This window comes from Aethalodelphis obliquidens, unplaced genomic scaffold (genome assembly GCF_003676395.1).
Source record: "Aethalodelphis obliquidens isolate GAN/ISIS:26980383/991018 unplaced genomic scaffold, ASM367639v1 scaffold7, whole genome shotgun sequence".
NCBI classification, from domain to species: domain Eukaryota; kingdom Metazoa; phylum Chordata; class Mammalia; order Artiodactyla; family Delphinidae; genus Aethalodelphis; species Aethalodelphis obliquidens.
The window spans coordinates 67266722-67280867 of record NW_020837951.1 but is presented as its reverse complement, the minus strand read 5'-3'; the positions used below and the strand labels follow the sequence as shown (position 1 = coordinate 67280867).

Below are 14146 nucleotides of genomic sequence, written 5' to 3'. Positions count from 1 at the left end.
ATCTCTTTTTGTGCCTAACAGAAGTCCCTAGATTCCTAGATAATGAACACTGACTCAATTATGTGGCACAAATGATTAGAATGACCTCGACTCTTCAGTATTCCTTAAAGAGCTCTATAAAAGTGACCTTTCGTTTTTATTTTTTAAAATAAATATTATAGGGCTTTAATAGGGTCTACACTGAAAAAAAATCACGTAGTGACCTTTTAAATGTAACTTTTTTTTCCCCAAATATCCTGCCATGACTTCAGAGATTTACAGAAGAATTATGCCTCTATCCTCCTCTAGTTTTCATCTTTTAAATTGTTTAATTTTTCATCTAATAGGGAAAGCTACCAATGCATAACCACAGGAAAAAAAAAAAATCTCACCTGAATGTACTACATCAATGTCTAACTTACCTCACCCTTCATCATTCTCTCTGCTCGGGTTTTTTTTTTTTTTCGCTTTTCTTCAGAATAACATTTTTTACTGCCTGCAGGCGTGGTAGAATGGGGAGAGTTCCCTACGCTGGCAGCTCCGATGTTTCACGTGTTTAAATGTTCCTGGTCTTTCTTCCTGCCTCCTCTTCTTCCCCAGAGCTTCATCCTTTTGGCGAGTTGCCTTTTCCTGACTACTCAGAATAGTTCCAGCAAACAGTGCCTTTTCTTCTTGACCTACAAGTCCATTTAAAGCCATAAACCCCCCATATGTCAAGTGTTTTCCTCCAGCTAGTCAACCAGTAAAGAGGACAATACCACAGTCAATAAAGACATTCATTCTCATTTCCCAAGCCAGGGTAGACATGTTCAAAGAGGTCCTCATTAAGGACCTATTGGAGCATTCTGGATAAAGGCAAAATTGAGATATTATGCCAAACAAGGTCAAATTATTCTAAAAAAATGCACGGCCTTGACTACAAGGGTTGTTTTATTTCTATCTGCATTTGCTGCAGCGCCTAGAACAGTGATTGTCACAGAGAAGCGTGGATGGTAAAATGGTCTGGATTCCCGGGTGACTCTGTTGTTGGGTCAGGTATCCTGAGAACATATACCATCTACCCTAGCAGAACCCAGCTGGGTAGATATTTGAAGTACCTTGCCTAATCCATGTAACTGCTTTACAAATATCCCGCCACGGAAACAGTCCGCGGGGTTTGGGACAGTCCAGAGGAACAAATAAGTGCTTAAGCTCTGGAATCAGACTCTGGGCTGACATCTTGGCTCTGACATAGTTGTATAACTCTGAGCAAGCCACATAATCTGTCTAAGCCTCAGTTATCTCACTCATAACATGGGGATAAACAGTACCTTGCTATAAGGTTGTTATAAGGATTAAATGAGATGATCACGTAAAGTTCCCGGCATGTACATGTATAGCAGGCACACATTTATTCAGCTGCTATAGAGAGATTAGGGCACAACAGTCAATACATGGCTTCACGTAATCACTGCCCAACATTAATTCTGGAGAAACCTGTGATCAGCACCGACCAAAGGTCACCTTGTAAATGAAGACCACGTGGTTTCACCGTGGTAGGAGAGCATTCGTTCTCATCCTCCCTCTCTCTGCTATTCCACCAGACTATGTATCAGTTAGGGGTCAGGACGCAGTTTGTCCTCACACTGGGCGGCAAAGCTCATGCTTGCACACAGAGTGTATCTAGATCCAAGTCTAGTTCCCTCCTCATGTGCCTCAAAAGCAAAGGTTTCTTCCTTGGGGTTGCAGCAGGTGACCTGACTTGTCTCACCCAAACTAATCCACAAAACAGGAACATAAATCTCTTCCCACAGTATTTTCAGATTTGTCTTCATTTTGATGGAGGTGTTATTGCCTAGTTGCAAGCCAGGGAGAAGGCCCAGAAATTGCCCCATCTCTGGAGTGTCTTACGTTTGGTTGCAGAGAGCTGGGATTTATACTGCCCTCGGACCAGCCTGCAGGTGGACCCATCTCCGTTGCAGACGCCACAGTTATCTTCCTTGATGGTGCTTCCCAGCTGGTGATCGCAGCCAACAATCTAAGAAGAAAGAGAGATGTGTAATTCAACCAGGCGCCTACTGATATGGGGGGATCCATGGTGAGCTCCATCAGCACCACATCATCCTCCTATCATCCTTGAGAAGACTAAGACATGCTTTCCATGACAGGGACTGAATTCAGCTGGAATTTGAATCAGGCTAAGAAGGAAAAAATGTAGCGTGGATAAAGACATTTTCATAGTCCAAATATACGGAAATATACAAAGAGAAAGAAAGATGGGAGGGAGGGGGGAAGGAGGAGAAGGTGAGGGAGGGAGGAAGATCCTGAACTATTAACATAATGGAACCTTAATTCAAAAATAATTCCCCATGTCAATAATTATGCTTCACCCAAATCACAAAAAATACAAGTGTGAGATAACTGTAGCAGGAAAAATTTTATGAATAATCTCTATGTTCTATATGTTCCTTAGAATGTAAGAGGCATAAGGGTGGGGGTTTGTATTTTGGGTTCATTGATGTATTCCAAGCAACTAGAACAGTGCTTGGAAAATGGTAGGACTTCAACAAATATTTGCTGGGACTTCCCTGGTGGTCCAATGGTTAAGACTCTGTGCTTCCCCTGCAGGGGGCATGGGTTGCATCCCTGGTCCGGGAAATAAGATCCCACATGCCATGCAGCACAGCCCAATTAGCCAACAGACAAAAACAAGGTTAGCGTGCATGTGTGTGGTGGAAGAGAGGATTGACACAGAGGGCAGCAGAGATAGCCAACAGTGAGTGCCTGCTACTGACTGGCCCTGTCCTGTACCAGGCACAAGACACACATCTCATTCATTCTCAAGACAATCATGGAGGTCACGAAGCTTGCCCAGGGCACTTAGCTAATAAGTAGCCGAGTTCTAAATACATCTAACAAAACATTTGTGTTTCATCCAAATCGGGCTTCACAAAATCACAAGCCTTCATCAATTATGTGGGCAAACTCATTTGTATTCCTAATCTTTTCTTTCCAACGTTCAAGTTAAAAAAAAATGCAAATCCAAACTAAATCAGGTTGTACCTCTATAGTTCTAGTGAAATCTAATATCAAAAGACTTATTCTACTCTCAAACTACTTCAACTACTGTCTTTGACAAAATAAAATGAGAAGTGTAGTGACATTTGAAGGGGCTTATCTTCACAGTGTCCCCACAATCCATCCTGTCTTTCAAAAGGTTGTTAACATGAACTCTCTTTGAGGCTGGATTTTCATGTTTTGCAACCTTCAACTAATAATTGCAAACACATGTTTAGGCAAAAGTATGAAAAATACAACTGTTTACTATTGTGTTATGTATGTGCTATATTTTTAAAATGTGGTAACATGTACCTCTCCCCTAAAAGCACACAGGCATCTTTAAAAATACGTAACAAAACAACAGCTCTTTCAGCAGCTGTACTTGTTTTAAAATGTAAAGATGTCAGGAAAACACAGTGCCCAAATCTTAAGTGGAGAGTGAAGGGGGGTTGGTTCCACCTCTGGGCGTTCACTGTGGTCAAGCTGCAATCGGTCTCAATATGTTCAGAAGTTACAGTGAGGCCACTTCAGAATTCATGTCAGCTTTGTCCACGCAGAGCCCAGCATGTGCTGGCTTCTTTGATGTCCTTCTCTATAACTGCAGTGAAATTATTTCCAAAATTCTTATCTGTAGATGAACCCACACGTGAGCTGAGCAACTCTGCATTCATTCTTATATTCCAAGCACAGTGTGAAATGCAGTGATTGAATCCAACCATGACTGAAGTCCTGTTATGAGCCAGGCACTCTTCTAGGAGCAATCCAGTGAGTTCTAGTACATACGGGTCCACCCTCATGGGACTTAGAGTCTAGTGGTGGAGGCAGATATTACTCAAATCATCACACACATGCAGAATGAAAATTAGATGAAAGCTATAAAACACAGATATGGGGTACTCTGAGAGCTTAAAGTATGGGTAGATCTGTTTAGAAGGGCCACAGAAGATTTTCCTGAAGAGGAGTCTTTTGAGCTGAATTCTGAATGAGGAGTCAGACTGAACTAGATGAAAGGGAGGTGTTGCCGTGAGGCTTACTGCATCTTTTAGTCATGCCTAGATACTAACTAATTAGAAAGTATGCAAAAACCAAAGCTGGCAAAAAAAAAAAAAAAAAAAAATCAGACTGGATTTGCCAACAAAAGCAAAAATAAACAAGGGGGGTGGGCTACGTCAAACTAAAATATTTATGTACAGCAAAGGACACAAAGAAAAAATGAAAAGACCACCAACTGAATGGGAGGAAATACTTGTAAATCATATATTCGATAAGGGGTTAATATTCAAAATATATTGATATAAAGAACTCATACAACTCAAGAGAAAATAAACCAAACAACCCAATTAAAAAGTGGGCAGAGGACCTGAACAGACATTTTTCCAAAGAAGACATCCAGAGGCCAACAGACACATAAAAAGATGCTCAACAACATTAATTATCAGGGAAATGCACATCTAAAGCACAATGAGATATCACCTCACACCTGTCAGAATGACTATTATCAAAAACACAACAAATAACAAGTGTTCATGAGGTTGTGGTGAAAAGGGAACCCTCCCACACTGTTGGTGGGAATGTAAATTGGTGCAGCCCCTATGGAAAACAGTATGGAGGTTCCTCAAAAAATTAAAAATAGAACTATCATATGAACCAGCAATTTCATTTCTGAGTATTTGTCCAAAAGAAACAAAATCACTATCTTGAAAGGATATCTGCACCCCTATTTTCATCACAGCATTACTTACAGTAGTCAAGACATAGAAAAAATCTAAGGGTCAGTTGACAGATGAATGGATAATCTCTATCTATCTATCTATCTACCTACCTATCTGAAAAAGAAGAAAATCCTGCTATTTGCAACAATATGGACGGACCTTGAGGGCATTATGCCAAGTGAAATAAGTCAGACAAAGACAAATATCATACAACCTCATGTATATGTGGTATCCAAAAACAAACAAACAGCTCATAGATACGGAGAACAGATTGGTGGTTGCCAGAAGTGGAGGTTGACGGGGGGTGAAATGGGTGAAAGTGGTCAAAAGGTACAAACTTCCAGGTACAAAATAAGTAAATCATGGTGATGTAATTAATGTACGGCATGGTGACTATAATTAATAATACTGCATTGTACATTTGAAAGTTGGTAAGAAAGTCAATCTTAAAATTTCTCATCACAAGAAAAAAAGATCTGTAACTATGTGTGGTGACGGATATTAACTTGACTTATTGTGGTGATCATTTTACAATATATACAAATATAAAATCATTATTTTGTACACCTAAAACTAATACAATGTCAATTCTATCTCAATAAAAAGATATCAGAAGACTAAAGCATCTGATTGCCTTAGTAGGGCTGAATCCTTTGAGAAAATATGACAATCTTAACTTAGGCAGTATTCAAAGAATCATTGACTCTACTGTTCTTGTTTGGTGTTGAAGACAGATGACCTTAATCTTATGAGATACTCAGCTGTGTGGAAGGGCAGTGGGCATGGGAACTCATACTCTCAGGTATCTCAAACCTCAGTAGGTTTACTCCTAAAATGAAAGAAAGTTCAAGTTTTTCAAAGGATTTAACTTTCTCTGGAAAAATTTTAACGGACTCTGATATCGCTAAAGGAGCCAGAAAGGAGATAATCATGAAAATCTCTCTCTAATCCTAAAGATTTCCTTTGGTTCCAAAGCCATTTTAAGAAAAGAATAATCCAGCTTCATAGATCCAAAGTAACAGTCATATTAGGAATAGCTAACTAGAAGGTGACACACTTTAGGGCTAACTTGGCCAGACCACCAACTTAGTGTTCCCAGTGTGGGTTTATGGACCCTAGGATATGAACCAAGTCAGTTCTAACTGGGCTTTGTTTAACTTCAGAATTGAAAAGACAAACATCTCCCTGACACAACAGATATTTTTTCTTTCTGTATCAATTCCCTTTTAAAATGCCAAAATATTTTAACTCAATTATTTTTAAGATGTGGAATATTTTATCATCAGATAAAATGTTCTTATTTTGGTCCAAGTGGAAAATTATTTGCAGTTATATCAGGAAAATCATTGTGGACATGTCTCAACCTGTTGAACTTGAAAAACTATTCATTAAAAATCAGTTAAACTATCACTTAAAGAGTTATCATTAACAACAGAGAAAAAATAAAAAGAAATACAGAAATGGCTTAGTTGGCAGGTGCAATGCCAGACTCCTCTGTGCCTTTACACATGATATTATTTCTGCCTGGAGTGCTCTTTCCCAATTCTTTATTTGGCAAACTCCTATTCATCCTTCAAATTCCAAATTAAGTGTCTCCTCAAAAAAGCCTTTTTCAGATTCCAGAATTATGTACTTTAATGGGCAATACTTCCTCAGCCTTTTGTTCATCATTCCATGTAGCAGAGTACTAATTGTCACCTAAAACCCACCTATCCTATTTTTCTCAGTAACAGAACTCCAATTTTATTTAGTATTCTCATTGGCTATGTCACCAAGTTGTAATTAGTGAAATAAAAGTGGGAGAGTTATGTGGGAAGGCTGCTTACAAGAAGCTGACTTACTTGGGGAGGGTCCCTTTTGCCTGCCAGCCTTCTGTTGGCTCCAGTGGCTTTCTTAAAAAATGAGATAGTCTTGAGAATGGAAGGATGGCTGAGCAGAGAGAGAGAAAGAGCCTGGTTCTGGAACCCCACTTGGACTGGTTACATCTTGACTCTTTTTTGTTTTTTTTTTTTTTTTTTTTGGTGAGAGAGTAACTCTTTTATGTGCTTAAGCCAATATTATTTTGGGGTTTCTTATATATATACTCAATTCAAACAGCTGTATAATTTATACTGAGTTTAATCTATTAACATGTCTGTCTCCACAGCAGATCATGGGCTATTTGAGAGTCCCTGTTTTATTACTTTCTATTTTGCTGGTTAGCACAACGTTTGGCATTTGTGATGCACAATGAATGTTGGTGAATCACTGAAACACACAGCACCAAACATAATGGTTTGCTAATAATTGCAGTGTAGGTTACAGATAGGCAACCTTAGACTGCCGTCACTGATGACATACCCGTGTACAAAAATGTGTATATATGTGTGTATGTGTTTGCATGTATCTGTGTACACAGAGAAACAGATGTACTATAAATGACAACTAGAAGCCAAACCTAAACCTCTGTCCCGGTACATGAACAAGAATTACTATAAAGGGCTAGTATTTTTAAGACACCCATGTGCACCTATGCTCATTATTCTAATGGATTTTTGTTTTTTAATTTATTTTTGCCTGTGTTGGGTCTTCGTTGCTGTGTGAGGGCTTTCTCTAGTTGCGGCGAGCAGGGGCCACTCTTCATCTAGGTGCGCGGGCCTCTCACTATCGTGGCCTCTCTTGTTGTGGAGCATAGGCTCCAGACGCGCAGGCTCAGTAGTTGTGGCTCACGGGCCTAGTTGCTCCGTGGCATGTGGGATCTTCCCAGACCAGGGCTCGAACCCGTGTACCCTGCATTGGCAGGCAGATTCTCAACCACTGCACCACCAGGGAAGCCCACCTATGCTCATTATTAATGAAATGTTATGGAAGGCAATGTTCAGGTCACTGAGTTCCCAGAACCACGCCGTTCCGGACAAAACTTTAAAGCAAGATAATGACCACTCATAACCTTGTCCACTGCATGGAATTTTTTGTAAAGGGTGGAAAACTAACTGTGTATTTTGGCCTAATGCAGCTTATTAATATTCTGCTACTAGGTGTCAGCTTGGTGGTCTAACTTCTTCCCCATCCAAAATGACTGCACAGTTTTTTTAAAAAAAAGAGACAAACTTTTTGCCCCGGGTGATACAAAAAGTGAGAAGCTCCAAGATGTTTTTCTTGTTTAGACATCATCGTCAACTTTTGCTTTTGTGTCTTGAATGTATGCTTTTTGTATACACAGACGTATACATGCATACAGACAGGCAGTTCTTTGTCTCTTGAGGGGAGCACACACACTTAACGCTGTTGATTTTTCTTCATTGCTTTTCAGGATTTACTAAAAAGGGGGAAGGGGAAACCCTCCCTCAACAAAAAACTAGAACTATAACATCCAGTCCAAGTTGGCTCACAGACTTTGAGCATGTCATGCAGATTTTAGGCATCAGGCCTACAGTATGTGCTGATAGGGGTTTCTTTCTTCACCTCACATAGCTGATAGCAAGTGAACAAGCAGAACACAAGACTGAAATTCTCTAGACACTGAAATATGTATAATAAAATGTCTGCACCAGGAGCCACAGGAGAAAGAAAGATCACTGGATGGATAATTTGGAGAATGTAAATAAACACAGTCCACAAGCAGATACCATGCCTCAGAATGACATGCTTAGATGGGTTCACGCTGGCCACGTTTCAAATGGTTTCCCGTAAGGACCTCTACTTCTAGCATCAAATACTGAGCCAGTGATGTCAAGCTTTTCTTGATCCAACACCATGAGGTAAGAAATTTTTAAATCCCTTTATTTTCAGCACTGGGCAAGACAAATACGGAAAACGAAACTGCAAATCTGATCACAGCTGCTCTTATTTATAATTATTTAATTCAGATAGAGCTTCATGGGGGAAGACTGTGCTCTTACACACATTATAACTCATTTACTATCTACGTTAATAGGGAAACAGTAGAGCTCCAAACTTATCTTTAAAAGATTTAGACATTGATTGATTTGTTTATGCTTTACCTTTTTATAAAATGATTTATAGCATATACACATGATAAAACACAATAAAACTTTTAAAAAACAAAAGAGAAAATGGGGCAAAGAGGAAAAATAAGGGTCAAAAAGGTGAGTTACAGCCAGAAACGAGAATTACATAAATGCACATTGTTAAGTCCTATACATTTTCTAGATAGGGGTCACAGATCTGGACGTGAGCTTCCTAGAAAAGAGGAAAACGTAAGCAGTGACAAGGGTCACAGCATCTACTAGATCTTTTAGATAATGTGTAGGATAATGTGTTCCTTACAGTGGACACTCAATAAATATTTATGTAATGAATTAATGACAAACTGGTTCAGGAGAATCGTAATTACTCAAAGTACTGAAATCCTATATATGTATCTTCTGTGAGTTTTCTGAAAGACAATGCCATGCAACAACGTCTTAAGAACATCTGAGCAAATAAATCCAAGAAGTTTCAAAGAACTGGCTTTTCAATAACCACTGATGAATCTTAATGGTCAGGGAACATTTAGTAAAACCAAACCTTAAGAAACCAAAACAAATCATCCAGGTACAGAGCGTTGTGATGGTCTGACTTAATCTAAGGATAGACTTTCCAGCATTCAGAGCTGGGCTGGCACAAATACGGCACACGCACAGCTCTCTTTCCTACCAGGACCCACAGTGGACATTGCCACCCAACTGTAGCACTATTTACCACTGAGATTTTTCTTTTTTTTTTTTCCCCCGTATGCGGGCCTATCACTGTTGCGGCCTCTCCCGTTGCGGACCACAGGCTCCAGACACACAGGCCCAGCGGCCACGGCTCACGGGCCCAGCCGCTCTGCGGCATGCGGGATCCTCCCGGACCGGGGCACGAACCCGTGTCCCCTGCATCGGCAGGCGGACTCTCAACCACTGCGCCACCAGGGAAGCCCCGCCACTGAGATTTTATGTGGCCACAGAACCTCTGCAATATTGTGATCTAGAAGCCAAATTCATTAGACTATGGCTGTCTTGCAGGGAGACTAAACTAATTTACTACTCCAGAGTCAGAGAAATGAACTGGCTATCTTCTAGACAATTCTCCACAAATATTTCTCTGAAGATGCATGTTTTCTGAAGATATGAATGATTTCAAGTACAGATTATAACACGAGGTTCAGGGAAGATAAACGACTTCCCCAAGGTCACATGGCTGGTAACTAACAAAACCAAACTTCCAACTTGGGATTCCTGACTATAAGTTGTAGTAGGATGCCTATGAACCATGGAAAGACACACGAGTCAATATTTAATACGGCAGTGGTGATAAGAAGGTTGAATAATGTTATCAAGATCACCACCTCCAGGGCCAGACTTACGCATGGGGTGAATAGATGGCTTCAAATGTAATGTGACTGGGAAGCATATTTAGGAAGTAAATGGGAAGGTACCACTTCTCATCTATACTTGTGCTCCACATCTCTCCGATTCGAGAAAACAGGATCTCTGGTCATTCATAAAGATGCTAGTAGTGGCCCATGCGCTATGTTTAATATTTCCAAAAGCCTAATGAAAATATCTTTACCTGCCAAAAAACCACATAAGGTCCTCCAAACCTCAACCAGCTCATTATACAAATAAACTAAATCCTGATCTTTATTGTACTTATTTTAAAATTGCACTCAGGTCTTTAAGGCACAAAATGAGAAAACAAATTATTGCTTAATACATGCAGTGTTTTGAGTTGATGGAAACTTACAAAACACAAGGCCCATATGAAAAATAAATAAATAAAGGGCTCCTTTGTGTTACAAAGTTGGGAACTTGGGCTTCCCTGGTGGTGCAGCGGTTGAGAGTCCGCCTGCCAATGCAGGGGACACGGGTTCGTGCCCTGGTCCGGGACGATCCCACATGCCGTGTAGCGGCTGGGCCCGTGAGCCATGGCTGCTGAGCCTGTGCGTCTGGAGCCTGTGCTCCGCAATGGGAGAGGCCACAGCAGTGAGAGGCCCGCATACCGCAAAAAAAAAAAAAAAAGTTGGGAACTGTTGCTGTGGTCCTTTTTTTGTTGTCCAAATGCCCTTGGGAGGAGTAACACATGAAGCTGTGGATTACGCTTAAATCAAACCAAATCCACTGAGCATAAGGCATTATGCTGGCTGTTATGGTGCTGCGGGGAGTACACATAAATAATAGGCATGGTCCCAATCTAGGGTGAATGGCTTTAATCAGCTCATTTCCTCAGAACAGGAGAGAACAGAAAGGGAGTAAGATCAATAAGACTAAAGGTCATAGGGGTATGGAGGAGGAGAGAGACAGAAGGGAAAGCCTAGAGAAGGGAAAGAAAACTATATGCTTGCTAGATTTAGGTATAATATATATAGTCTCACTTAGTTCATTTTTTAAAAATTGAGATATAATTGACAGTAACATTATATTCATTTCGGATAACAATGATTTGTTATTTGTGTATATTGCAAAATGATCTCCCCAAGTCTAGTTAACATCATTTAATTCTTCTAGTAGCCCTGAAAATTAACTAACTTCATGTTTATTTTACAAAAATAAAACTGGACTCAAAGATTCAACAGTTTGCCCAAGATCACATTAGTAGGAATTGGTGTTGCCACAGTTGAATCAATGAGTGATCCCTCTATTCTATGATATGTGTTTCTCTTAGGGGTTAGTTAGAAGGGCAGTGGAGAGACAGGAAGAAGGAGAATGAAGATGTTTCTTTCAGCCATACCTTGTTGCCAAAAGGTAACAAGGGCATTTGAACAACAAACAATGGACTACACCAGCAGTTCCCAACTTTTTAACACAAAGGGGTCCTTTATTATTATTTTTTTCATATGGGCCTACCGCTATAAGTTTTCATATGGGCCTACCTTAACCTACCGCTATAAGAACTAAGACTAAGCGCCAGGCAAAAAGTACGATCTTTTGCATCCAGTAGCTTTGAAAGTATATCTTTAATGGGCAGGACTTCCTTTTCGAGGGAGCAACTGAATTGATTAAAAAAATTAGTTGCTTTTGTTCAGGAGCCAGACACACATGCCACAGGGAAATACTGGTAAATAGACACAGGTTATTAGGCTAAACGGATGAGGTGTAGCTCTCCTACACTCTAATACACCACAATCTGGAAAAAGTTTATGTGAAGGCATTAACTCCTCCAGGCAAAGATTTTCGAAAGGGAAACTCCTCGTATGTGGCACTCTCCTCTGGGGTTTACCAATCACTGGTAGGACTTCTCAGTTTCCTTCTAGACTCATGAGAGTCCTTACAATGGCCCACAAGGTCCTGTATCAACATACAGATGGCCAATAGGTACATGAAAAGATGCTCATCATCACTAATTATTAGAGAAGTGCAAATCAAAACTGCAATGAGGTATCACCTCACACCAGTCAGAAAGGCCATCATTAAAAAGTCTACAAACAATTAATGCTGGAGAGGGTGTGGAGAAAAAGGAATTCTCTTACGTGGTTGGTGAGAATGTAAATTGGTGCAGCCACTATGGGAAACAGTATGGAGGTTCCTCAAAAAACTGAAAATAGAGTTACCATAAAATCCAGCAGTCCCACTCCTGAGCATATACCCAGACAAAACCCAAATTCAAAAAGATACATGTACCCCACTGTTCATAGCAGCACTATTTACAATAGCCAGGACATGGAAACAATGTAAATGTCCATCGACAGATGAATGGATAAAGAAGATGTGGTACATATATACAACGGAATATTACTCAGCCATAAAAAAGAATGCAATAATGCCATTTGCATGGATGGACCTAGAGATTATCATACTAAGCAAAGTAAGTCAGAAAAAGACAAATACCATATGATATCACTTATATGTGGAATATAAAATAGGACACAAATGAACCTATCTACGAAACAGAAACAGACTCACAGACATAGAGAACAGACTTGTGGTTGCCAAGGGGGAGGTTGAGTGTGGGAGGGAAGGATTGAGTGTTTGGGATTAGCTGATGCAAACTGGTATATACAGGATGGATAAACAACAAGGTCCTATTGTATAGCACAGGGAACTGTATTCAATATCCTGTGATAAACCACAATGGAAAGGAATATGAAAAAGAATATATATATATATATATATATATATATATATATATGCATACCTGAATCACTTTGCTTTACAGCAGAAGTTAACACAACATTGTACGTCAGCTATACTTCAATTAAAAAACAAAAGGTCTTCTCTGACCTCATCTCTCTCTGGCTCTCTCCCTTTGCTGTTCTTCAAACATTCCAAGCACTTTCTCTCTTAGGACAGCACTGGTTGTTGCCTCTGACTGGAACACCTTAGACACCTCTAGAGCAGTTGTCTTGCCATCTTTAAGTCTTTACCAGAAACCCTCACCTTCTCAATAATGTGTACACTGACCAGGCTATTTAAACCTGTGTCCCTCTCCAGACCCAGGTTCTCTTACCCTGTCCCATCTTTTCTATTTATTCTATGTCACTTATTTTATAATACAGTATAATTTATTTATTTATTATAAGTTTATTGCTTATTTTCTATCTCCTACTAGAACGTAACACCACAAGGTCACAGTGTCTAATGATAATAATAAGCAACTAATAAAAGTTAATTGAATGAATGAATGAATGAATTCAGTATATAGGTAAGGCCACAGGTGACAGGCATAGATTGTGGGTTTCAAAGAATTTTCCTCCTTGTCTTATCCTAGAACATAATAATGGCTTCCATCACTTATATTCTCTGCCGCTAGTTTCCAAAGACCAAAAACAGCTCTCTGTCAAAAAGAAAAAGATCTCTACAGATGTATCATTTTGTAGCACTGTAATCTGAGAATTTACTTCCACTTGTCACTCTGCCTGCTGTGTCTCTAGTCTTCATCCACTACTCCAGAATGGCTTCGAGCTGAGAATGCTTATTATTTTTGAGTGTCTTCCTCTGACCTCTTTTCCACTAGGCATGGTGCTCAGGGCTTCACGCCCTCTCTCTAACACCAACTCTGGACCCGGAAGCTCACTTCATACTTGATCTCCTGAGTGTCTGATTCTTGGCTCTTCCTGAGGGATGTGAGCTTGCACAGACCCTGGCCTGACTCTTGCCATTACTGTGTGTGAGCTCTAGCCCTTTGGCTGGGCGTCTGGCTGGACCAGAGCCACTGTCCTACTCTACCTACAACCCACCCGCCCGCACCTCCAGCAAAGTGTCAGGGCATCAACCTCCTCTGTGGTTAAAGGCTAAAGGAGAACTGTTTTCATTGGAATGAGATTTTGGCCAGGTGTTCTTTTAAAGGGAGCCAGTTCTACCTTCTTCATTGTCTGAGGTAGAGAGATTTTCCTGGGCTCCTAAGAGCTTGCTTATCCTCTAGAGCAGTTCTGTGGTACTTATCTCTTTATATTATAAAGTAAGTGGAAGAAAGGGGGCTGTCGATGTTGGGGGTATGAGACAGCTGATAGGAAG

At 40.2% G+C, this 14146-nt stretch overlaps 1 protein-coding gene across 2 annotated transcripts in view; it reads right to left on the bottom strand.

Annotated features, from left to right (window-relative positions):
- ADAMTSL1 (ADAMTS like 1) overlaps positions 1-14146 on the bottom strand; it is a 470361-nt gene that overhangs the window by 318533 nt on the left and 137682 nt on the right. For both annotated transcript variants that reach the window (XM_027105928.1, XM_027105929.1), the window contains exon 5: positions 1870-1996. In XM_027105928.1, coding sequence (XP_026961729.1) covers positions 1870-1996 — 127 coding nt within the window. The remainder of the gene's footprint in view (positions 1-1869; positions 1997-14146) is intronic.